The sequence below is a fragment of the Budorcas taxicolor genome, chromosome 11 (assembly GCF_023091745.1).
Source record: "Budorcas taxicolor isolate Tak-1 chromosome 11, Takin1.1, whole genome shotgun sequence".
Classification (NCBI taxonomy): domain Eukaryota; kingdom Metazoa; phylum Chordata; class Mammalia; order Artiodactyla; family Bovidae; genus Budorcas; species Budorcas taxicolor.
Genome location: NC_068920.1, coordinates 70451856 through 70474589, shown reverse-complemented (window position 1 = coordinate 70474589; position 22734 = coordinate 70451856). Strand labels below are relative to the sequence as shown.

The following is a 22734-nucleotide window of genomic DNA, read 5'->3' as shown; positions in this document are numbered from 1 at the left end:
CCGGAGCGCGCCCCCCTCCCCGCGCCCCCTCGTTGGAGCGGGCCGCCCTCCAGGGTCCGGCCCGCTGGCTAGGCGGCCGGCGCGGGCTACCCCGGGCGCGCCCCACTCCAGGCCGCCTCAGTGCCCGGGGCGCCCGGGCAGCCCCGCCGAGTGAAGCTCTCGGCAAACTTTATTTTGAAAGCTGTGCTCCCTTGGGGAAGGCCCAGCGACCTCCAGTGAGGGGCGTGTGGGAATTTAGGCAAAACTCTCCCAAGCCCGTGGGGGTGGGGAAAAGGACAACTTTCTTAGACATCTCACCGTGACCGCCCCCTTAAATTCGCCGTCCAGGTTTCCTTAACACCTCGGCAGGCCCTCGTCCTGCTCCATCAGGGAGCGGGTGCCAGTGTGTCCTGCCAGAGGTTCTGGACAGAATTTCATGAGAGCAAGCCCGTTCTCTTCCCCCAACTTCTCTTTTCCCAGAAGCAGGAAGAGGTAACAGAAAGAGTGAAAGTTGTCCCCCAGCCCCGAGTGATGCGCTTCCCCTTTCTGTCTCTTTTCCAGGCTGCGCGCTGCCTTCTCCATCATTCTGACCTGGGAAAGGAAAAGCCAGGAGGAGAACCACCTCACCCTACCCTGCCCCCGTCACACATCCACCTGCTCACCTCATGCCTGGGTCCAGGGTGGGTGAGGGTGAAGAGCCCACCCAGCCAAGATGATCCCTTCTCTGGGGACTGCCGCTGATGTCCTCCCCCAGATCCCGGGCCCCGGCAGGTGGGAGAGTGGCCCCCAACTGAGTCCTGTCAGACTGCTGCAGAGGAGGTGAAGAGGGGTTGAGAAGAGGTGCCCGACCCGCGGCCTGGAGCTACTTGCCTTCGCTCTGTAGATTTTGACTGCGTTAGGAAGAAGGACTTGTTGGTGGCCTTTGCAGGCAGGAAGCTGGACTGTGGCTCTGCCCCAGCACCTATGCCCCCACCTCTGGCAACGTCATGAGTCAGTTTCAGGTGCCCCTGGCAGTCCAGCCGGACCTGCCAGGCCTTTATGACTTCCCTCAGGGCCAGGTGATGGTAGCGGGCTACCCGGGGCCTGGGCTTCCAGTGGCCGGGAGTGAACCCCAACTCCGAGGGGGTGGAGATGGGCGGAAGAAGCGGAAACGGTGTGGTACTTGTGAGCCCTGCCGGCGGCTGGAAAACTGTGGGGCTTGCACCAGCTGTACCAACCGCCGCACACACCAAATCTGCAAACTGCGCAAGTGTGAGGTGCTGAAGAAGAAAGTGGGGCTTCTCAAGGAGGTAAGCTGGGTCTTGCTTGACAGCCCTGTTCCTTCCTTGAGGGTGCTGCATTCACAGGAGTCTTGCTGAAGACCGTTAAGCCCATTATCCCGTTTTGATCCTCCTGGTCCAACTTTGAGTGGGGCTGCAAATAGGAACATAGCTGTCTTTAGAAGCTGGTTCGAGCTAGTTTGCTGCGCTTACAATTGGTGGGAGGGTAACCAGGTTGCACAGGGCTTTGAGCTAGCCCTCTCATCCCGGATGTTTGCATTTGACATGGGACAATGGTATCCAGCTTTATCTTTAGAAGTTTTTTGTCTGCTTGAAGCCTCAGATATATTTCAAGGTCATGCTAATGCTTGGGTGATATGGGAGTGATGGTGTCAGGTAAGGGTTGGAGGCTGATGGGTTTGGAAGGAAAAATTTGGAGTGACAGGATGGTCTTATGCTGCCCTGATGGAGTGGGATGTTTCTTTCCCTAAATCTCTTTTTGAGCGCCATCCTTTTGGGGATGGTACCTAAACATGTTTGGGAATTTAATGAGAAACCCATGGTTTGAGTTCCCATGCTAGACAGTACTTGAGGTCAAGGACTTTTTATGCCTTGTGTTCTTAGGACCTGGCTCAGTTCTTTGGAGTGTAGGAAGCCCTCAGATGCTAATTGAATGAATGAATGAATGATGTGTGTTTGAGACGCTGTCAACCCCAGGAAGGAGTACTCCCTTAATTGGGAGTTGGGAGGGCAAGGGAGGGGAGGAGGAGTTGGAATGAGAACAGAGGGGGGAAAGGAGAGGCAGTGGCACTGCACCGGCCGTCTTTCCTTTGCATGCCGGTGGTGGGTTGCCGGCCGTGAGGCTGGTGGCAGCCGTCACAGCGGAGAGTTGGCAGAAGTAGGGACGAGTGAAGTGAAGCAGCTTGGGAGGAGCGCTGTAGCGGCCGAGGTCGCTTCAGGCAGCGGGACTCGCGCTGGACAGAGACCGAGGCCTGCGCTGTCCGTGGGGCTTCCCCGCTTTGCCCCTGATTTGTCCAAGGGCTCGGACGACTCGGGTCCTCTCTCTGAGTCTGTCTTCTCCCTGGGGATGTGGAGGGGCTGTGCTTCTTGGCCTTTGAAGCCCTTTCCAGCTGGGCTGGAAACCGCTGTGCTTCTGGGAGCCGGGGCACCTGTGGCTTCGATGGGCTGGCGCCTTGCACTTGGGATTTCCCTGACCGCTGAGTGTCGGAGCTGTGCCGCCAGTTTGGTGGGGCTGTGGTCTTGTGGCTGGGAAGACAGATCCAAGTGTTTTGGTCAGGAAAGTGGCCGTTGCTGGGACGTTTCTGCCCCTTCTCTCCTCTTGTCTGCTCCCTGCGGAATCTGCGTATCACGGGCCAGGGACAGCGATGGGTGCCCTGTTTCCCCAGTCTAAGGTTAAAGCGGACATCTGGATCACATCTGTAGCTCCCCACCCCAGCCTGGGAGGCTGTGTGCAGCCCCTTTATGTTGCTGCTGTTTACGGGGGAGTTGGTATCCTGCTGGCCCAGTGCCCTGTGTGTCGTTTCTGAAAGGGGGGTTGGACCAAGGGTAGGCTTCAGTCCGGGGCATGAGAGCTTTTGTTTCGGTATAAGGAGGACATGCCCCGTCTACTTTGGTTCCTTTGCTTGCTTCCTTCTAGGGTTTATCTCCTTCTTTGCTGCCTTCCTCTCACTTCATTCCTCTCAAACCCTGGGGGATGAGCTTTCTGGGCTGGATGTTCCTAGAGTGCGTGGCTCTTGTGAACCGTGTTTAAGTTCTTCTTTTGGCAGCAAGGAGGTGCACCTGAGTGAAAGGGGCTGGGAGTGTAGCCAGGGGCCTGTCATCCTTGTGTGTAAGCTGCTGCCCTGGGTTGCCAGTGGTCGCAGTTAAGAGAGGAGGAATCTGGCTTGGCTGAGGCTTAGAGTCAAGCCCCTGGATGTTTACATCCCTGTGGACCTTGCCATGGCCGGCTGGCTCTCAAGGCCTGCAGGATTGGGGAAAACGCAGCTGGTGTCCAGTGGTTCCCCCAGACAGAGGGTCCACATGCTGATCTGTGGACCAGTGCGGCCCCATGACAAGTTCTCTGGGTTTCTGCAGAAATGGGAAGGGGATAATGGAGTGAGCTTTGTCTTGAAGTTAGCTTTGTTTGACTTAAAGAGCAGAACTTTGTTTTAGGGATAGGTACTTTCTACTTTTTGATGATTGAAAATATACTTTCTTTTATGGAATGGAAATGTTGATAGAAAGTAGATCTATTTTTTTTTTTTCTAAAAAAGAGTCTTTACTTGGCAAAATACAGAATAGTAACTAGTGTCTCTCACCATAATTTTTTTTTTTTAATTGGTCTGTGAAGGCTAAGAGCGTGGGAACCACTGTCCAGGCAACACTGCATTAGACAAATGTATTGCTGGCAGAGCTGACAGGCCCTCTAGGCTGTTCCTGAGTGAGAGCCCAGGGAACCACCCGGCATTTACAGCCCCTAGGGGACTGCTGGGACCTTCACCACCAGGTCTGAGCAGCCATGTAAAAGAGGGGACATGTCCCAGTATTTGGGAGGTTGGGAAAGGAGGAGACCTGACTGTTGGAAACAGAACTTTAGATCTTAGTCCCTGCTCTTCAGGTGGGACAAGAAGAGCATCCCAGGAGCCTCCTGGGGATCAGGCCCTCTCCTTGCATCCGTGCTTCTCAGCGTCTCCTCTTTGGGCATCCTTTCTTCATGTCCAGCCTGTCTCCACCTCCTCCAGCTTCCTTTGGGATTTCTGCAGAGCTGTCTGCTGGCAGCTGCTTTGTGTCCTCCTGTAAGAGGGGGAACATTATCTTGATTTTCTTGTCTCCTTCCCTGCTCCTCACTTTTTTACCCAGTGTGGGTAGGTGGTGCTACAGAGCCCCCCTAGTCAGAGACATTCCATATTTTAATACTAGAGGCGACTCCCGGGCCTGTTCCTGTCCACCACAGAGGTAAGTGACTACTTACTCCTCTGGGCCCTAAAGAGAGGGAACACACCTGAAGGAGTTCGTTTCTGCGGCTGTGGTCTTCCTCCCTAGTTCCAGGAAGGATTTAGATCCTAGGCTGATGTCAGAGGCTGTTTGACTTCCACATCCTTTTTCACCTGCGTGGTGGCTTGCAGCACAGTGGAGATGGCTGACTAGAAAAGTAGGCTTTGGTGAGTGTGGAGATGCAGAGCCCAAAGGAAGTGCTTGCTGCTTATTTTTTGGAGCATTGGTTTTGTTTTGTTTTGTTTTCCCCCTCACATGTCAGATAGGGTAACCCTTCTTTGTGAGGATTAATTGAGATAAAATATGCAGAATCTCTAGGACATGGTAGGTAATCAGTGCATGGTGACAAAACGTTCCTAGAACATCTAGAAGAGAATTACTCTTTATGCATAAAAATTATATATGTTCGTCTCTGAGCTGTAACTGTTTATTAAATGTTTATTTCAAGACATCCCAGCTTACTCATAGAACTGTGGGGCAGGCAACAGGAGGGAGGAGTTTGCCAGCCTCTTTCCTTGGACATCCAGGAACAAGGAGCTGGTGTGGCCCAGGGCCTGACTGAAAAGTTGCCCATGGGTGAGGGAAATGAAGGTTTGATAAAGAGGGTAGGAGAGAAACTCCTTGTAAAAAAAACTTCCTGGAAGTATGTATACATGAGGTTAGAAGCATGAGTGAGAAATAGAAATATATATGGTGTGTCTAGCCCTCAGCCAGGTAGATTTCGTGGATGAAACAAAGCTCCATGCCTGTGTTGAGAAAAGATACTTTGGAATTTGGGATCTTTCAACAGTATCGGAACACCTGACCAATTCTTGCCTCACCTGCTCCTGGTTCTGTCTTCCTGAAGATGGGCTGTGGGTGGGGTGGGATGGCGTGGCGGATGCTATCAGGAGGGTAGCGGTTTCCACCAGCGAAGGGAGAATTGATTGGTAAAGTAGAAATGATGAGACTTTAGAGATAGGGAGCCCATCTCAGCATTTGTGAATCCAGGGAGACGCCTGGGCAAGGAGAGGTGTTGACCATAGACCTCAGAAGATTGTTTTTCAGATGTAAACAGTTTTAAACCCCATGGCTACAGACTCTAAAAGGGAAGTTAGCTGGAGGGATAGGATTGCTTTTTAAAAAGAAAATGCTGACTCAGCAGTTCTAAATGGGGCGGGGGGGGGGGGCCCTAAGGAGGAAGGTGGTGGGGGCTAAGAGCTGGACCATCTGTGTGGCTGCTTGGGCAGCTGTCTAGGGAGTGCAGATGGTGAAAGGTCATGCTTTTTACATGGAAAGGGGGTGCGAGTCAAGGGTAGTCTGACCCTTTAAGAAGAATATTAGAGAGTCCAGTGGCCAGAATCTGCTGAGGTGGTGGAAGATGCTCAAGACACTAATAGTGTTTTACATGTTCCCAGTAAGAACATAGAAGGAAAGGGTGGTCTTACAGCTTTGGAGCAGAACTGGTGACCGAGAGAAGCCTCTAGGTCCCTGTTTTGCCATGGAGTATAAACTGGGGAAAGGATAAACCATGGCGTGTGTGGTTAGGGAGGGAGAGCCAGCTACCCTACGTGAATCTGAGTTCCTACTACACACCTTCAGGTATGCCCATGGAATGGCGTCGTTGTGGAATTAGATGATGATTGGGAGAGAGCCAGAAGACCAGAGACAGGTAGAAGGTTCAATTTTTCAAAGATACGCTGGAAATTGTAAACCAGTGTCTGTTTTTGCCCATCCTAGAGCAGACTTCTAAATTAGTTATCTTTCATTTCTGCCTGTGCTGGGCCTTTGCTGCTGCACGCGGGCTGTTCTCCAGTGGTGGGCGGGGGCTGCCCTCCAGTCGCGATGCATGGATTTCTGACTGCAGTGGCTTGCTTTGTTGTGCAGCACGGGCTCCAGGGCCCGTGGGCTCAGTAGTTGTGTCGCATGGGCTTAGTTGCTCTGTGGAATACGGAATCTTCCCAGATCAGGGATCAAACCCCTGTCCCCTGCATTGGCAGGCAGACTCTTAACCACTGGACCACCAGGTCCTAGAGCAGATTTTTAAAAAGGTGGTTCATGAGATTTAGAAAGACAAACGGTGGGCTCGGGAATACCTGTGTTTCTCTACAAAGCAACTCAAGTCAAACCAGTGGGCCTGGATTTCTGCAAATAAATGATAGTGCTTCCTTCCAGCATCATAGATCAGAGGGCCAGTTTTTTTATTTAAAGTCATTCTGAAGAAGCGGAGAAGGCAACGGCACCCCACTCCAGTACTCTTGCCTGGAAAATCCCATGGACAGAGGAGCCTGGTGGGCTGCAGTCCATGGGGTCACAAAGAGTCGGACACAACTGAGTGACTTCACTTTCACTTTTCACGTTCATGCATTGGAGAAGGAAATGGCAACCCACTCCAGTGTTCTTGCCTGGAAAATCCCAGAGACGGCAGAGCCTGGTGGGCTGCCGTCTCTGGGGTCTCACAGAGTCGGACACGACTGAAGCAACTTAGCAGCAACAGCAGCATTCTGAAGAGGACACAGGTATAATTACCCTGTTCAGAACTTTTACCAGCCAATGTGGATCAGGGATTCCATGTTGGGATCACCTGGATCCCACTCCCAGGGATTCTGTCAGTAGTTTGATTGTTCTGGGGAGGACTCCAATTGGGCTGGCGCTCCCCAGGTATATCTAATGTGTAGTTAGAGTGGAACTCCTCTGATACAGATGAAAGCTGATTTGATGGGCACTCACTTGGACTGCACATTGCTCACCTGAATCTTAGGGGACCTGAATGGATTACAACCACATTTCCACCTTGCTGATCAGTGGACTGGCAAAATCAGCATCACCTGGGAGCTTGTTAGAAACACAGAATCTCAGACCTTACATCAGACTTACTGAATGAGAGCCTGCACTTGAACCACATTCCCAGGTGATTTGTATGTCCTTGAGAGTTTGAGAAGCCAGTCTGCGGCACTTCTGTGAGTGGAGAAGGGGGTGAGGCATGGAAAAGGGGACAGAAATAAGTCTTGATGAACACAGGTAAGGTATTCCCATTGCCAACAAGAGTAAGGAGGGTGACCCAACCTATTTTTTACCCTGTAGGCCAGGGAGACAAGAACATCTTGAGATTTACTCCATGTTTATTCTTGTTTTTCTGGAGTCCATTTCAGTCTAGTCTTACGAGCTATCAGTAACCCCTTTAAGAACGCGTGTGTGTGTGTGTGTATGAGTGTGTATATCTGTGTGTTCTGAGAACAGCTGGGAAAGGGCTCTCAGAAGATGTTGGCTGCTCAGCAGCCTGACTTGGGACGTGGGAGCCCTATGAGGGAGTGGTAGCTGGTGGTAGTTGTGAATAGCAGGAGCACATCCATAGAACTCTGGGTTTCATGGAAGGGCCTGGAGGGTTAGGAGCAGAAGAGATGTGTGCCCTCTCCCTCGGATGTAGGTGGGAGCAGGTATGATCCGTGGGTAGGTGTGTGGCAGTCGCAGGAGTAGTGGTGATGCGATATTGAAGTTGAATGGTGAAACATGGGTAAAGGAGATGGGGGCAGTCTGGAACAGTGGGATTCAGCAAAACTCAATGGAATTGAATCGGGGTAAATCCAAAGTCCTCCACATATTTTTAAAAAAGAAAGAAATGTACAAGTAAGGATTCCTGGCTTCCCAGCAGGTAGGAAGAGCTGAAACTCTAAAAGGTGTGTTGAAAGCCTGTCTCTAGGAGCTCTGTCAAAGTGGTCACATGGAAGGCAACTGAAAAAGATGGTTGTTCAGCTTGGAAACGAGTAAGTAGGGGAACTCAGGCTAAGATGAATCCTGTGTGGAAGAGGGAGTTAGTTCCTTCGTGTCGGGGAATGTGCAGGACTTTTATTCAGTTCAGTTTAGTCTCTCAGTCGTGTCCGACTCTTTGCGACCCCATGAATCGCAGCACCCCAAGCCTCCCTGTCCATCACCAACTCCCGGAGTTCACTCAGACTCACGTCCATCGAGTCAGTGATGCCATCCAGCCATCTCATCCTCGGTCGTCCCCTTCTCCTTCTGCCCCCAATCCCTCCCAGCATCAGTCTTTTCCAATGAGTCAACTCTTCGCATGAGGTGTCCGAAGTACTGGAGCTTCAGCTTTAGCATCATTCCTTCCAAAGAACACCCAGGACTGATCTTTAGAATGGACTGGTTGGATCTCCTTGCAGTCCAAGGGACTCTCAAGAGTCTTCTCCAACACCACAGTTCAGAAGCATCAATTCTTTGGCACTCAGCTTTCTTCACAGTCCAACTTTCACATCCATACATGACCATTGGAAAAACCATAGCCTTGACTAGACGGACCTTAGTCAGCAAAGTAATGTCTCTGCTTTTGAATATGCTGTCTAGGTTGGTCATAACTTTCCTTCCAAGGAGTAAGTGTCTTTATTTCATGGCTGTAATCACCATCTGCAGTGATTTTGGAGCCCAAAAAGATAAACTCTGACACTGTTTCCACTGTTTCCGCATCTATTTCCCATGAAGTGATGGGACCGGATGCCATGATCTTCGTTTTCTGAATGTTGAGCTTTAAGCCAACTTTTTCACTCTTCTCTTTCACTTTTATCAAGAGGCTTTTTAGCTCCTCTTCACTTTCTGCCATAAGGGTGGTGTCATCTGCATATCTGAGGTTATTGATATTTCTCCCGGCAGTCTTGATTGCATCTTGTGCTTCATCCAGCCCAGCGTTTCTCATGGTGTCCTCTGCATAGCAGTTAGATAAGCAGGTGACAGTATTAGAGCATAGCAATTATAAGCAGGCAGACTGAGTCCATGTGTGAGAAAAAGAGTTGTCTGACATTTATAGCTGTTCCAAGGCTGAAGACCCGGTCTTGCACCTGCATGGGTCTTTGTAGAGGCTGGGATGTTACGAAGACGTCCTCTATCAGGTGTTGTCCTCCATGGTCTCTAAACCCTCACTGAAGCCTGTTTCTGGGTTGGGGAAGTAGCTGTCCTGGTTGGCTATTCTTGGGAGGAATTTTTTGGGTTAGGGTCCTTGTTCCCCACCAAGGTAAGTGGTGAGAGGGATAGGGAAGTTGGGTTAGGGTCCCTGTTCCCAGGGGCAGCGCTTTTTTTGGGGGGAGGTTCTAATCCAAAGCAAAGCTTATTGCTTCTCATTGAAGGCTTGAGCCATGTTTAAATTATCTGCTGTGGGGAAAAACAGTAGGAATGAGAGGTGGCTTCCTATTCAAAGACACTTTCTGAAACTCCCTGGGGGGATGACTCTCCCACCCTCACTCGTGCCCAGCAGCCCTGGTGAACCTTGTCTGAGTGTTCTTGCCCTGGCGCGGACCCCACCCTGAGTCAGCCTCTCTGCTTTGGGCCTCTTGTACTGGAGGAGGCAGTGTGGGGACTGGGTGAGCTGAAAGACCACTCTGGGGGGCGGGGGTCTCAGGAGTTGTCACTGATTCCCCTCCCCCATCCCTTCTTTACAGCTCCCTTGTGGATTGAGGGCAGCATGCTCAGCAGGACAGAAGGTGTTGGAGGGAATAGGACTCCTTTATGTGCCTTGAGCTCTGCCACACTTTGGCTGGGAGAGTCCTTTAGGGTGGCTCTAGGCCTCAGCCTGAGTGTGTCCGTGCAGGGCCCCGCCTGCTGGCACACCTGGGGTGGACGCACCCCCCTGTGGCCTCGTCTCCTGTCATTTGCCTAAGAGACCTGATAACCTGGGTTTTTATTAGTCACTGAGGGAGGGGAAAGTAAAAGTTGGCACTCAGTGTGGGGTAACTGGCCAGGCCTCTGGTGACCACTGGGGGGTTGCTTGCTTGCTTCAGGGCGTGCGAGCTCTGTTCCTGAACTGCTGGTTCTGACCTGTACGCATTCCAACTCCATTGTGCCCACCTCTCCACAGCCGGCCAGGGCGTCTGTGGACAGAATGGTGCGCCTCCCACTACTGGTACAGAGCAAATCTTGATGCTCCACATGAAAAGAGAGTTGCATGAGGTAGACTCATTTGGGCCCGTTTGTCAGAGTGCATGTACCCCCTAGGCCCCCACCCCATTTAATTACTGCCAGAGGAATCCTCAGGAAGGGGTGTGGAGATGCTGGGTCAGGAATAAGTGACAGTGTACCAGACTAGAGTCTGTCCCCTTCTGAGTCTTTCTTGTGGGAAGGACACTGAGTGGCTTTCTCTGGTCTCATTTTGTTTTTTTTTTTATTGTTTTTATTTTATTTTATTCTTTTGGCTGTGCTGCATGGCATGTGGGATCTTAGTTCCCAGACCAGGGGTGGAACCCTGTACCCCTTTCATTGGAAGCACAGAGTCTTAATTGCTGGACTGCTGGGGGAGTCTCAATCTTTTGACTGACTGCTCTGCTTTTTAAGGGTAAGCTCTGGGTGTCCTGGTTCCCTGGTTGATGCTGGGAATGACCCTGGAGCCCTGGAGAAGAGATAGAATGGCATCTTCTCATGGGGAGGCTGGGTCCAGTCCGGATGGTTGACAGTGCAGGATGGGGTGGGGTGCTGAGAGCCAGTGAGAGGAGAGCTGCTGCTAGAGGGATATGGAGGAGAGGTGGCTTCCTGGACTGTCTCCTCGGTCCCTGGACCTCCTGTGTCCCCTGTGCCGGGGGAGGGCACTGGCGTCACTTCAGTTTCTGGAGGCAGGATGTCACCTGCTTTGACTGCTAGACCTGCAAGTTGCCTTCCCAGCCGCCTCCTGCACATCTCGCTTGGGACCGGCTGTGTTTGAGGCGCTGCGCTAAGCCCGAGTTGGCGGTAAAGGGGAGGCAGCATTTACTCTGTCCTTAATGAGCTCACAGTCTGGGCAGGGAGACAAGCGTGGCAACAAATAATTACAGAGCAGTCTGGTAGGGCTACAAGGGAGGGATGCCTTGAGGGCAGAGACCAGTCTTAGTCACTGTTAGGCCAAGAGAGCCCATCATGGAAGGAAAGGGACCTGTTTTGAGAGTTTCAGCAGAGTGATATGTGAAGGATGAGGTGGGGCTTCCGGGAGGAGGGAGGCATCTCCCCTGAAGCTGAGTTGTACAGATATGCTACTCAAATGCTCGAGACTGGTGGCAGGGGTGTGAAAGGACATAGACCGCAGGGCACCAGCTGAGGGTGTTCATGAATCTTCAAGGTGGAAGGTAAGACGCTTTGTGTTAATTACTCTTAGAAGGCTTCCCCTGGGGCTGTCCCCAGGTTTCTAAACCACTCAGTATTCCGGTCTCACCTTCTCAATAACCAATTAAGTTTCTGTTATTCTGTCATTCCAATTATTTGCTTGGATCCTGGGACATTTGATGGTCCAAAACTGTTGAATATGGATTGGGGAGACCCTGACGAAGTTCACAGAATGTAAGATCTTCTTAGAAGCATTTAGCGCAGCATGGGGGGTTGTGGGCAGAGGCACGGCTGCTGCCTGCCAGCCTGGGGGGGTCTGGGTGTGTCCTGTTTGTTGGCATGGAAGTGTGCAGGTGGAGTTGCTGGCTGGCTGTGCTTTCCCCTCTGACATCACCAGGTGCCCGAGTTCAGTCTGGTTCTCCTGCATCTCCAAGGAGGAACACCTTTTCTTCCCTTGCTGCTGTTCTTCCACCTCCTCGGCTTTCTCCTCCCCGCGATTGCCGTTGACACAGACTTCCGCTGCCAAAGCTAATTGTGAGGCCTGATCAGTGAATGAAGGCAAAGGCAGTTCCCATGACAACCGCAAAGAGTTTCAAATATAGGGGATGATGTGTGTGTGATGGGCTGCAATTACTTGGGTGGAAATTGATGCGTGGACACCAGTGACTTCAAACATAGGCTCCGAAGGTGGAGGGGGTGTTGGGTTTCTTTGGCAGGATCCTTTGTGCGGTGGAGAGGGAAGGGAAGGTCACAGACTTCCCCCACGTTGGATTCCAAGTGCCTTCAGTGTGTGGAATGCTGGGCAAAGAAAAAAAACCCCAGGGCTTTGAAGAGGCACAACTCTAGCCATTCTGGTTGGAGAAGCAGGATACACAGACAAATAGCAGTACCAAGTGTCAAATGAGAAACACTGGAAGTGTTGTCAGCTGGCAGAGGACTCGGGTAACCTGAGAAGGCTTCCTGGAGGAAGTGGGGCTTGAACTGAGCTTTGAAGTAAAGCCCTGTGGCGAGTGACCTTGTTCAGGACACAGCCATGGCAAGGGAAGAGAAGTCGCCCGTCTACCCCCTGCCAACTCTAGAAGAGGAGGTAGGTTGATAAAATCATAGAGCTACACAGAGCAGCACCACCTGTATTGCTGCCAGTGAGGGAGTGAAGAGGGCCCTACTCAGTCTCCCAATTTCTCTATCTGTAAAATGGGCATTAATAATTCCTATGTCATTGGTTTGTTCTGAGGGGTAAATAAGATACGGTACATCATGCTTCAGTTATGGGGCTTGGCATGGGGTTGCTGCTTGGTTGATCCTCCTTTAAAGCCCCCCAAATCTGTGTCTGGATGCATCCCCACTTCTTAGTCTTCATATATCTATGTGAGTTCTGGCCTGTGAGGATCTGTATTTCTGAGGTTCTCTGTGTTGGGGTATTTAGTGGGTTCTGCGAGTGAGTTAATCCATTCACCTCTTGCCTAGTGGAGAGGGCTGTGACCCCATTTCTCCTGCTGGGAGTGCAGTGGGGTCTAGGGGTCATGATGGAAAGTGCGGAGAGACCTTCAGCCCCTATGAGAGGGGTCCCAGTGACCTTTGGGTTGGTCACTGTGAAGCCCCAAATACAGAAAGAGGGCCTGATAGAGAGGAGAGGGGGTCAGGTGTGAAGTGTGGGGAGTGTCCCTGCTGGAGGCAGGGTGGTCCCGGTATGTGCCTCTGTGAGTCCTTGGAGCCCTAGCATTCCGGGTGCTTCAGAACAGGGCAGGAGGCCAGCGTGGGGTGGAGGTGGTTGCAGGTGCGCTGCCTTAGGGACCATGGGCTCTGCTAGTGTGTCTGCAGGCTGCCAGGGGGTGGGCTGGGACCTGCAGTTGGTGTGGGATTTAGTTAGCACTGGGAGAGGGATGGTTCAAGCAGAAAGTCAGGGTGGCTTGCAGCCTTGTGAGGAAAACACGTGCTGGCTGAACAAGGCTGGGTCTTGGCTATAGTTCAGGTGGCAGGTCCTCTCCCAGGAGAGCAAGTGTTCCTCTGATCTCTGGGGACCTCAGCGAACAGACCGACCTGGAGAGTGGCTTCTGCATCTCAGTGCCCAGCCCCCTGCCCTTCCACCCTCCTTGTATAGAAACTCAGCTCAGCACATTCCAGCTCTGTGCAGAGCCTAGTGAGTGGGGAAGATGGGGCCCCTGCCCACGTGGGAGAGACGGCCGTGTAAATAAATAACTGTACTTGGTGTGACTGCTCTAGAAGAGGCCCCGGGAGGAGTGGGGTGAAGCTCATGGGGGCTAGATGAGCTGGGAAGGCAGCAGTGGGAGGTGACGTTTGGATTAAGCCTTGTACTGTATTAGCTTGCCAGGTGGGGGAGAGGCAGGGGAACCTAGGCAAGGAGCAGCATTGCCAAGTCTCTGAGGCATGAAAATATTACTATTCTCAGACCCATAGCTTAAAGGGAAGTAGTGTGGTTCAAGTGACCCTATCCCTCTTTGCATTTCCCTGAGGTAGGCTGGGAGAGAGGGCTTAAAGAACTGGAATGAGACATGCCTGGCTTGGAATTCTAGCTAACCACTCACCAGCTGTGTGTTGACGGGCAAGTCACTTAACATCTCTAAGCCCATTTCCCCATAAGGTCGTGTGTGGAGTAAGTCAGATGAGATGCTCCCACAGTGTGCTGGCACAGGGCCTGGTACGTAGCAGGGGCTTGATAAACTGTGGCAGCCGGAGCAGCAACAGTATTGATCGTTATTATCCAAGCAGTGTTAGTTGCTCTTATCCAGCAGCAGACTGTGTTTGCGGTGGGTGGGTGGGGCAGGGGTTTTGGGGACCAGGATAAAGGAGGGGACCTCGCTTGGCCTGGCCAAGGTCAGAGCTAAGGGGAGCAGAAGCACACGGCTCAGGACAGTGCCCCTTGGCCTGCTTTGTCACCTGCCTCCCTCCCTGCCCTAGGGAGGAGCCCAGCAGGGCTGCCCTTTGTCCCCAGAGGTGAGGCAGGTGTGGTCCCTGGTGCCTCCTGGAGTCTCACCAGAGACCAGCTTTGCTGTCTCTCCTAGGACAGCTTGTCCCATTCCGAGTGCCCCCTTGGAGCTTCAGGGACGGGCGTAATTGGGCGACGCGGTGGAGTTGGTAGCAGAGCACAACGCTGAACGCTCTCACACGTCCTGGCTAGTCCCGCAAGCCACATCTGCGAGACAGAAGTAGCACACCACGAGCGCTGAGAAACAAAGCGTGGTAGTGGGGCACCTTCAGTGTGGCAGGGACTGTGAGGCATTTTTTCATTCTCCTCATAACTGTGTAATGAGGTAGCTGCTATTGCTCACGAGCAATACTAATCTATAAAATAGAACTACAAATAGGCTGAGAGAGAGAAGGTACCACCACCAAGGTCCTGCAGCTGGATAGCAGAGCCAGGAACTGACCCAGATGCATGAGTACCAGAGTCCATATGACGGTTCCCCTCCTAGAAGGTGGAAACTGTGGGGTGTTGGCTACAGGGAGGGCTTGGGGTGAAGCAGGATGTCTCTTGGGTTGCCTAGGAACTGCAGGGCTTTCCTGTCCCCATTCTGTTCTCCTTCAGTCTCCTGGGCGTTGCAGCCTTCAAAGGCTCAGAGTCTGGGCTGCCTCCTCTCCTCATGGGGAGTCCTGAAGTCTGGGTGTGCCACCTCCCATGGCCTTTCTGAAAGAGGAGGAAACATTGCGAATGGTGGTGGAGGCAATACTGCCTGGAGGGGGTGGCCTATGTTCAAGTTGCAGGGATGAGCGATAGTAGGGTGAGGTGTGGGTGTTTGTGAGCAAAGGAGGGCAAGTCTGACTTGGTGAGGCTTTGAGCCACAGGCAGTGTTGGCTTCAAGAGGAAATCTGTTGATGGGAGGTGGGGAGGAGACGACTGCATAATGGTTGAGAGTCTGGTCTTCGGTGCGGGACAACCTGGCTTGGAGTCCCAGAGCTGCTGTTTTCTAGCTGTGTCACCTTGGGTGAGTTACTTCACTTATCCGGCCTTATTTCCTCATCTGCAAAACGGGGTAAAAGGTTCATACTCCAAGGCTTTTCTTTTCCTTGGAGGATTTCAGGGGCTGTTGCTTTTATCATAGTGCCTGGCACTGTCCTAGCTGCTGCTAGGATGAGGCAGTTTGCTGGGCCAGAGAGCGGCCTGAAGGGGAATCCCGCCAGCGTCTGCTCGACCCCGAGCGCAGTCAGTCTTTGACCCTGGAGATGGCAGAGGATGCCTGTGGGTATTACCTTCGGATCCTCGACTCGGAAGGAGACGGGGGTGCCCCGGGATCCCCAGCCTGCCGGGGAGCGGCGGAGGGCCTGGGCCGCAGCCAGCCCGGCTCCGCGGCACCGTTGGCGGTGCCCCCGCCTCCCGGCCGGGCAGGTCCAGCCCCCGGCGGCCCTGCCCCCGCCCGGCCGGCCGCGGGGATTGGCTGGCGAGCGCGCCGCCCCCTCCACACCAGCCTCGCCGGCGGCGGGGAGGGGAGCCAGGCCGGCAGCTGGCCGCCGCCGCCTCTGCAGTGCCTCCCTCCGTGCGCTCCGGCGGGGATAATGGGAGGCCCGCCGGCCGATGCACCAGAGGAGGCCGGCCGAGGTAGAGCGGGCAGGGCGGGGAGGGACGAGGCCAGACCGGACACAGGAGGAGGGGCCGAGCCCTCCTGGATCTTGGGAGGGTGGATAGGGGAGAGATGAAAACAAAAACACTCTTGAAGGCGAGTGAGTCCATCCACCGCGCGTCTGGGTGGCAGCTGGAGGCAGGAAGATGGTCCCTGCTATCCTTTCTTTCAGAGGCCCCCCTGCCTTCCCTTCTCCCCCTTCCCCTGCAGCGTGCTGGGAGCGCAGCAGAAGGACTTTGCTGCTTTCCCGGTGGTGGCCTGGCTTATCCGTCTCTCCGGCTTCTTTTGCAGGTGGAAATAAAGGCTGGTGAAGGAGCCGGGCCGTGGGGACAAGGAGCTGCTGTCAAGGTACCTTGTGTGTGTGTGTGTGTGTGTGTGTGTGTGGTAGAGGTGAAGTGTTTGACTGGATTGGATAAAAATAAAGGGTCTCCTCTGGTGATCCCTTAATCTCCCACTGTGTGTGTAGCAGCAGCTGAGGGGGAGGGGCGGCGGGGGTGTAGGCGGCCAATGAATTCTCAGGCCTGTGTGGGTTTTGTTTGGATTCTTTTTGCTTTCTCAGCTGGATGGTTTGGGTGCAGTTGGGATTGGGTTGGTTGAACTGTTTTTTTTTTTTTTAAGACACACAACCCACTCCCCACCCTTGCCTCTGGAAATCTCTCGAGAATGTCCCTGGCACTGTTGGTTTGCATCCAATCTGCAGAAATCCCCGGGGTGGGGTGGGGGGGGTGCTGCGGAGGGCGGGGGGGAGTTGCGCTCCTGAGTCTGAAGCTGATAGGGTGTCATTAGTCATGCTGCTGTCACCATGGAGATGGCTGGAGAGGAGAGGAGGTGGTGGGGGTGAGGATATTTTGGGTAGGGTGGGGGCTGATGCAACATCATGACTGGGAATCCTGCAGGCGGTGGGCTGCTGTTACTCTGTGCAGATGGGTGTCTGGGGGACTCGGAAGGGAATGTTACCAGGTGCGTGGGAAGTGGAGAAGGGGACACTGAGCTTCTCCATGTGGTTGTCTTCAGGCCAGGGCTGGGGTATTTGGGGCAGGGCAGAGTCTGTGGAATATAAGCCATTATAAGGAAACACAGATGTTCTTCCCCGGTTGGCAAAGGCCAGGATCAGTAGGTTTCCTTGGGCTTTGCCCTGTTTTCAGGGCTGAGGATCTGCTGTGAGTTTGGGATTACTCAGCAGTATCTTCTGCTGGCCCAGAGTGAAGAAAACAGAGCAAGAGGCAGCTCAGAGTGGCTGCCTCTCAGGTCAAGAGCGGAGAGAGGCTGGGGAAAGAGAGTAGGCACAGGTGGGAGGCAGGACTGGATGGGACTTCTCCTAGGAGAGTGGGGCCCTTTCCTGCCCCTGCCTCAGCTCTGTCTTCCCCTTCAGCCCCTGGAGCCTGTGAGGAGCTGGCGGAGTCTGGTTGCTTGGGTAGCAGGTGGGCAAGCTGCTCATGTCCCCAGATGCTCTTAGATTTTCCTCCTGGGAAATCCTCCTCTGACTTCCTGGGAAAACTATGGGAAGCTCCCTGGAGGTGCTGAAAGTGCCGCCGTCACTGCCTGGCCGGGATGCTGGCCGGGAGGGCCTCCACTTTCCCAGGGGGTTTGGGGGTTCCTAGGTGAGGTCGTGGGGTGGATCAGGAACCAGGGTGGTTCCCTGGCCTCCTCCCAGAGGAACTTACAGCAGGAAGTGCCTGAGGGAGGGCAAGAAATTTACTTCTTGGGGAAGGAGAAGAGCCAGGTGGCATTGGCTGCCCTGGAGAGTTGGGCGAGCCTTGGTGGGGCTGCAAGTAGTGGGCGACTGCCTGGGACTAGACCGTGGCAGGCCCCTGAGGCAAGCAGAGGTGGCTGATACTGGCTTTGCTGTGGGTGGGGAGGAGAGAGGTGTGAGCTCACTCCATGCCCTTTATCCAGAGCAGAACCCCCAGGTTCCACCTCCACTTGTGCCCCTGACTGCCCACTGTTATAGACACCGGTGTGCTTTGAGGGCTGTGGACACAGAGATTGTGCGCCTGTTCTGCCCCCCACTCTAGAGAAAGCAGGACAAGGGGATGAGGACAGATGGGCCCAAGGAGCAGGCAGCTCCCTCCCTTCTCTGTGTCTTTGGCCTTGTCTGCCAGAGCTTCCCTTTCTGCTGAGAAGAGGGACTGCTGGCAGGTTTGTTTACTCCGGAAAGCACCCCCTCCTGCCTAGCGATGGCTTCTCTTCAGCTTTCTCCAAGTGTGTTCTCCATTCCTCCCTGCCTGCATTGTGCCGGCCCTGCCACCCTGCTGGGATCTCCCAGCCTAATATCTCCATCCTTAGTGTTGTGGGCATGGGGCAGGGCTGCCTGGGAAAGTAGAGAATGCCCTTCACCCGTGTCTTCCTCCTTCCCGCTTCTCAGCGTGGGGCCTGAACTGGTGGTGTTTTTAAAGCTCTGAGGTGTCTGTGCTTGTTTTTATTGTTGAGTTGTCTCTTGGAAAGTCCTAGGTTGCTCTTGGCCCAGCTTGGGCACTGCCAGCAAGCACTCGGATCTGAGCCCTCTGTTCCTGGTGCCACCTCCCCCCCCACCATGCAGTTCTCTCGCATAGTTCAGTGTGGAGTTTCACATATACCCTCGGAGAGCGGTTTTGTGAGATCCTCTTCTGTCAGAAGGTGGTGCTTTAGGAAGATGTGTGTGGTGTGTGGACTCGTTCAGAACAGTCAGAGACTCTGGGACACAGGGCAAAGGGGGTCTCCCGGGTTGGGGGTTCCCATGGGAGGGTCCCAGGGTGGGTAAGCTCGCCGGGTGAAGAATATCCAGCAGCCAGTGGGCTTGTGCACGTCTCGCAGGTGCCGAGTCCTGACGGGGTTTCAAGAATATCCGTGACACAGAGTGTGTGTCATGCCCAGCACAGGCATAAAGTTGAGCTTGATGAATGCAGCTGGTCACTGTGCTGTCTGGGCGTGTTGCGTGTCTACCTATGATATCCCAAGGAACATGCCGTAGCACAAGCTGTTGTCACCTCCTGCCTCTTGGCAGCCTGGACAAGAGTGAGTGCCCAGAGCCGCAAGCACCAGGCTCTTGGGCTTCCCACGCTGCTCCCACGCTCTGCCCCATGGGAACCCTCCATTGGCTGAGGATGTGTGGAAACTATTTTGGGACTGTGCCCAGGATCTCTGCCTTCTGTCTCTCCTTTGGACCACTGCTCCTTTTGTCAAGGATCTGTGATCCTCAACTTTCCACACACCGTGGGGAACTCCTCCTAGTTCTTTCTTGCCTGCTCTTCCCACTCTCCAGCCCTTTGTGAGGGTCCAGCGGGAACTCTTTTATCTCTGAGGTATTGTTTACAAGCGGTAGTGAAGTTGGGCAGATACGGAAGCAGGTGGGCATATCAAGCTAGGCTAGGAAAGGAACCAACCAAGGGGATTTCAGAGTTGAGTTTGAGGATGGAAAGAGAGGGCTTCCCCATGCATAATAAGTACAGTATTAGAGTCCCAGAGCTCAGATCCACCTCCTTTGTGACCCCAGCCATTTTTGAATGTTGTGGGAGATGGGGGAAACTTTGCAGTACAGATGGGTGAGTGAGTCCAAAGGAGAGCCTTCCTGCCCCTGAGCAGCCTGACGGCCACTGTGATGGCTCCTTAGGCCCCTGGCTGGGCTGGCTGAGGAGGGGCCTAGGTGCTGGGCTCCCTTCACCTGCAGATGGACATTTCTGCTAGAAATGGTTGTTGTGGTGTTGCCAAGTCCCCTCCCATGCCCCTGAGGCTGTAGCAAATGGTTTGGCTGGCTGGGGATGGGGGCAGGCAGTATAGGGAGGGGCCTTGTTTTGGCTTAGTTTTGGGGCCTCTTGTCTTTCCCATCCTGACCTCCTAGGTTTTAGGCCTCATTTTCTCTTGTCCTCAGGCATCTGGCAGTCAGCTGAGGACTCCCCTTGTTACAAGGCTGTCTGTAGCTTCTAAGGAGGAGGTAGCTTCCTTACAGATTAGTTGAGGAAGCCTTTGGGCAAATAGAGATGGGGGTGGCTGAGACAATTAAAATCTACAGATTATCATGCTATCCAGAACTGTGACCCTGTCCCCATTCACCTTACCTCTGTTTCTTTCTCCCTTTGTCTTTCTGCATTTACTGTTTGCCGTGTTCTGTGTATAACACTAGGTCCTGAAAAATAGGAGACATCATTATGATGTGATAGTCACAATATCACTGGAAGCAGGAGACATTGACTAAATTGCCTAAAACTGTAACACTGAATGGGAAAACCAGCTCTGGCAGTTTTTTTTTTTTTTTTTCCCTAATGCAGTGAATGCTTTTGATCTTTGTATTTGGGGTTGTGAACTTGCCCAAGAGAGAGGAAGCCTCTCGCCCCCCACCAGCCCTAGCTCTTTACATCTACTTTCACTACAAACTCAGTGGACCTCAGGGGACTTTGAAGGAACAATCAACATACCAACTGTGTTTTCAATAAGTTGGCGTTTCTGGGATCTGGCGATTACAGATTAGGGTGGTGGGGTCAAGAAATGGACCAGCTGGGACAATAGCTTAATTCTGAAAGGAAGATGTTGGCTTTAGCTGCGTTGGGTTTGAGATTCAAGAAAAGCTGGAAGGAAATTCTGTGCTGGGGCCATTTACCTTGAACCCCAAATTGTCTTCTACTCATCCGAAGCAGTAAGCAGCCCTCACTGGTTTGGGGGCTCCCGTGAGACCGCTGACCGGGAAGAGGAGGGTGAGACGTGCAGTCGTGCAGTGACTTTTCCTGGCTGATCCCACCTCTCCTGTTCTTGGGTTCTGTCTTTAGCCATTTGGCAGTCCCTGGACTTTAGTTTCCCTGTAAACTGAGGGGGTTGTTCTCAAACTAATGGGTTTGAGGGTCAGTTTTCCTAATTTCCAAAATATTGCGGACCAAAACAGCTCCTTCTGTATGTAGAGCTGGCAGCTCTCGCCATGCATAGCTCCCTTCAGGGGTTCAGCACCGTCCAGACCGATCTGTGAGCCATTGAACGAGGCGGTCTGGCAAATGCATTCCAGGATGGAGCAGGAAGTTCACCTCACTGTGCTAGTTTCTAAAGGCTTCCTCTTGGTTCCTGTGTTTATGTTGTGATGAACTGGTGAGAACGTTTATGGGTCATTCCTTGAACAGCATTACTTTAGAACTTTGCTTCTGGAAGAGCAGAGGGTCTTTGTTTTGACCCCTCTCTTCCGTACTGTCCATCTTGGGGACAGAGCCACTACTTGGAAGAGGAGAGATCTTGCTACCCCAGAATTCTCTTGGAGTACCTCAGAAGATTTTACTTGCATCATAGCCTCTGTAGATAAGGTTGCCTCCTGTCTGTCCTTTTATCTCTGTAAGTCTCAGTTCTGATGGTAGATTGGCGGGACTCTGTGTCTGTGTCTGAGTGTGTGTGTGAGCGCGTGTGCACGTACAGTTAAGGTTGAGGCCAGGCCCCTGTAGTTGCCAGAATAGACTTGGGCCCTGCCAGACTCTAAGGCTCTATTGCCCTGGCGGGGTTCCTTGACTTCTGAGCTTCTTCCATTTGGTAGCTCTTGATAACATAGGGAGGTTCAGCCCGTTTCCCCTGAGGGCTGATCACAACCTCTGCCCTGATTTCTCTAAGGATGAGTCTCCTAATATTTCTGATAGTTTTGAGTTCAGGAAGCTCCCTCCTACTTTATGTCACCCCCTTAGCCCCCCACACTCTGCAAAGTTTTTTTTTTTTTCTTCTGCTTAAGATCTTTGACCTTTTCATTTAAGATGCTGAAGATTACAGAAAAAAGTTAAAATATTAATTGCCTTCTATGCCAGCTGCCTCATCCTGGAGGAGGGTGGGCAGAGGGTCTAAGGTGTAATATTGTCATGCCGCAGAAATATTCCTTAGGAGGCAGACATTCCAAGGACAGTGAGATTAGGGTCTGAGCAAATCCTGGTTACCTCTATGACCTGAAACTCTTGTGCCCTTGGTGCTTAAGTAATTGGATTTCTCAGTCCCACCTCCAAGCATTTTCCATGTGTAATCCGAACCTCACGGACCTTGCAAGGGAAACAAAGACACTGAAAGGGTTTTCAGCTTGTCCCTGACAGTGAGCTGCTGAGCTCGCGGCCCACTTGACTGAGTTTTCCTGCTTTGCCTCTGCAGCCTCCACACCACTCCCAGGGTCCTCCTCCCCGGGAGTCTGCTCTTAGCTTGCGCGTCTTGGTTCCCAGCCCTGCCAAACAGATGGAGTTTCCAGCAGGAGCTGTTTCCTGCAGTCCACCTTCCCATGCATTAGGGGGAAGGTTCTACCTCTGATTACTGCTGGCCACTCTACAGAAGGCGGAAGAACCCGGGAGGCTAGTAACTGCGGACAGGCAGAAACCCTGGAAGGGATTCAGGCTGATGGCCTCATCTGAATCCCCAGACAGACTCCCTTTGCTGCACCTTCCCCCTGGAGCGCGACCCTGGGTTCACTCGTTTCTCTGTTGGCTTGAACAAGTTCAGGCTGGGTGAAGAGGATGCTGCCTGACTGTCCAGGCCCTGCTGGACCCAGAGAGGGGAGACTGTGCCTTCCCAGTTGGGATCATTGTTGCCGTGCCCCCGAACTCCAGTGGGGGAATACAGAAATGGATTTTCATTGGAGTGCTGGAGGCTGTGCCTGAGAGATCTGCACCCTGTTTGCTGGCACTGCCCATGCCTTTCTCTTCTCCCTCTGTGCTCTCCATCCTGGCATGCTCTTCATGGTCTCAGCCCATCCTCACTCTCACCCCTCGTCCTGTGAGCTTAGCCCTGTAGACTAACAGAGGGCCTCCGAGAATGCTGCTTTTCAGAATATGGGCAAAGGGCTCCTTGTGTTGAAATTATCTAGGCGCTTGTAAAAATGCTCTGGGACTGCCAGGCCAAGAGAGCCATCTGTTGGAGTCACACCTTAGGTTCCTGTCACATAATTAGGTGGAGTGGATGCAGGATGG

General features: G+C 53.0%; 1 protein-coding gene across 1 annotated transcript in view; it reads left to right on the top strand.

Annotated features, from left to right (window-relative positions):
* Window positions 1-965: 965 nt before the first annotated feature.
* Window positions 966-22734, top strand: part of TET3 (tet methylcytosine dioxygenase 3) — a 101452-nt gene continuing 79683 nt past the window's right edge. The window contains exons 1-2 of the mRNA XM_052649277.1: window positions 966-1268; window positions 16142-16198. Of these exons, the coding sequence (XP_052505237.1) occupies window positions 966-1268; window positions 16142-16198 (360 nt within the window). The remainder of the gene's footprint in view (window positions 1269-16141; window positions 16199-22734) is intronic.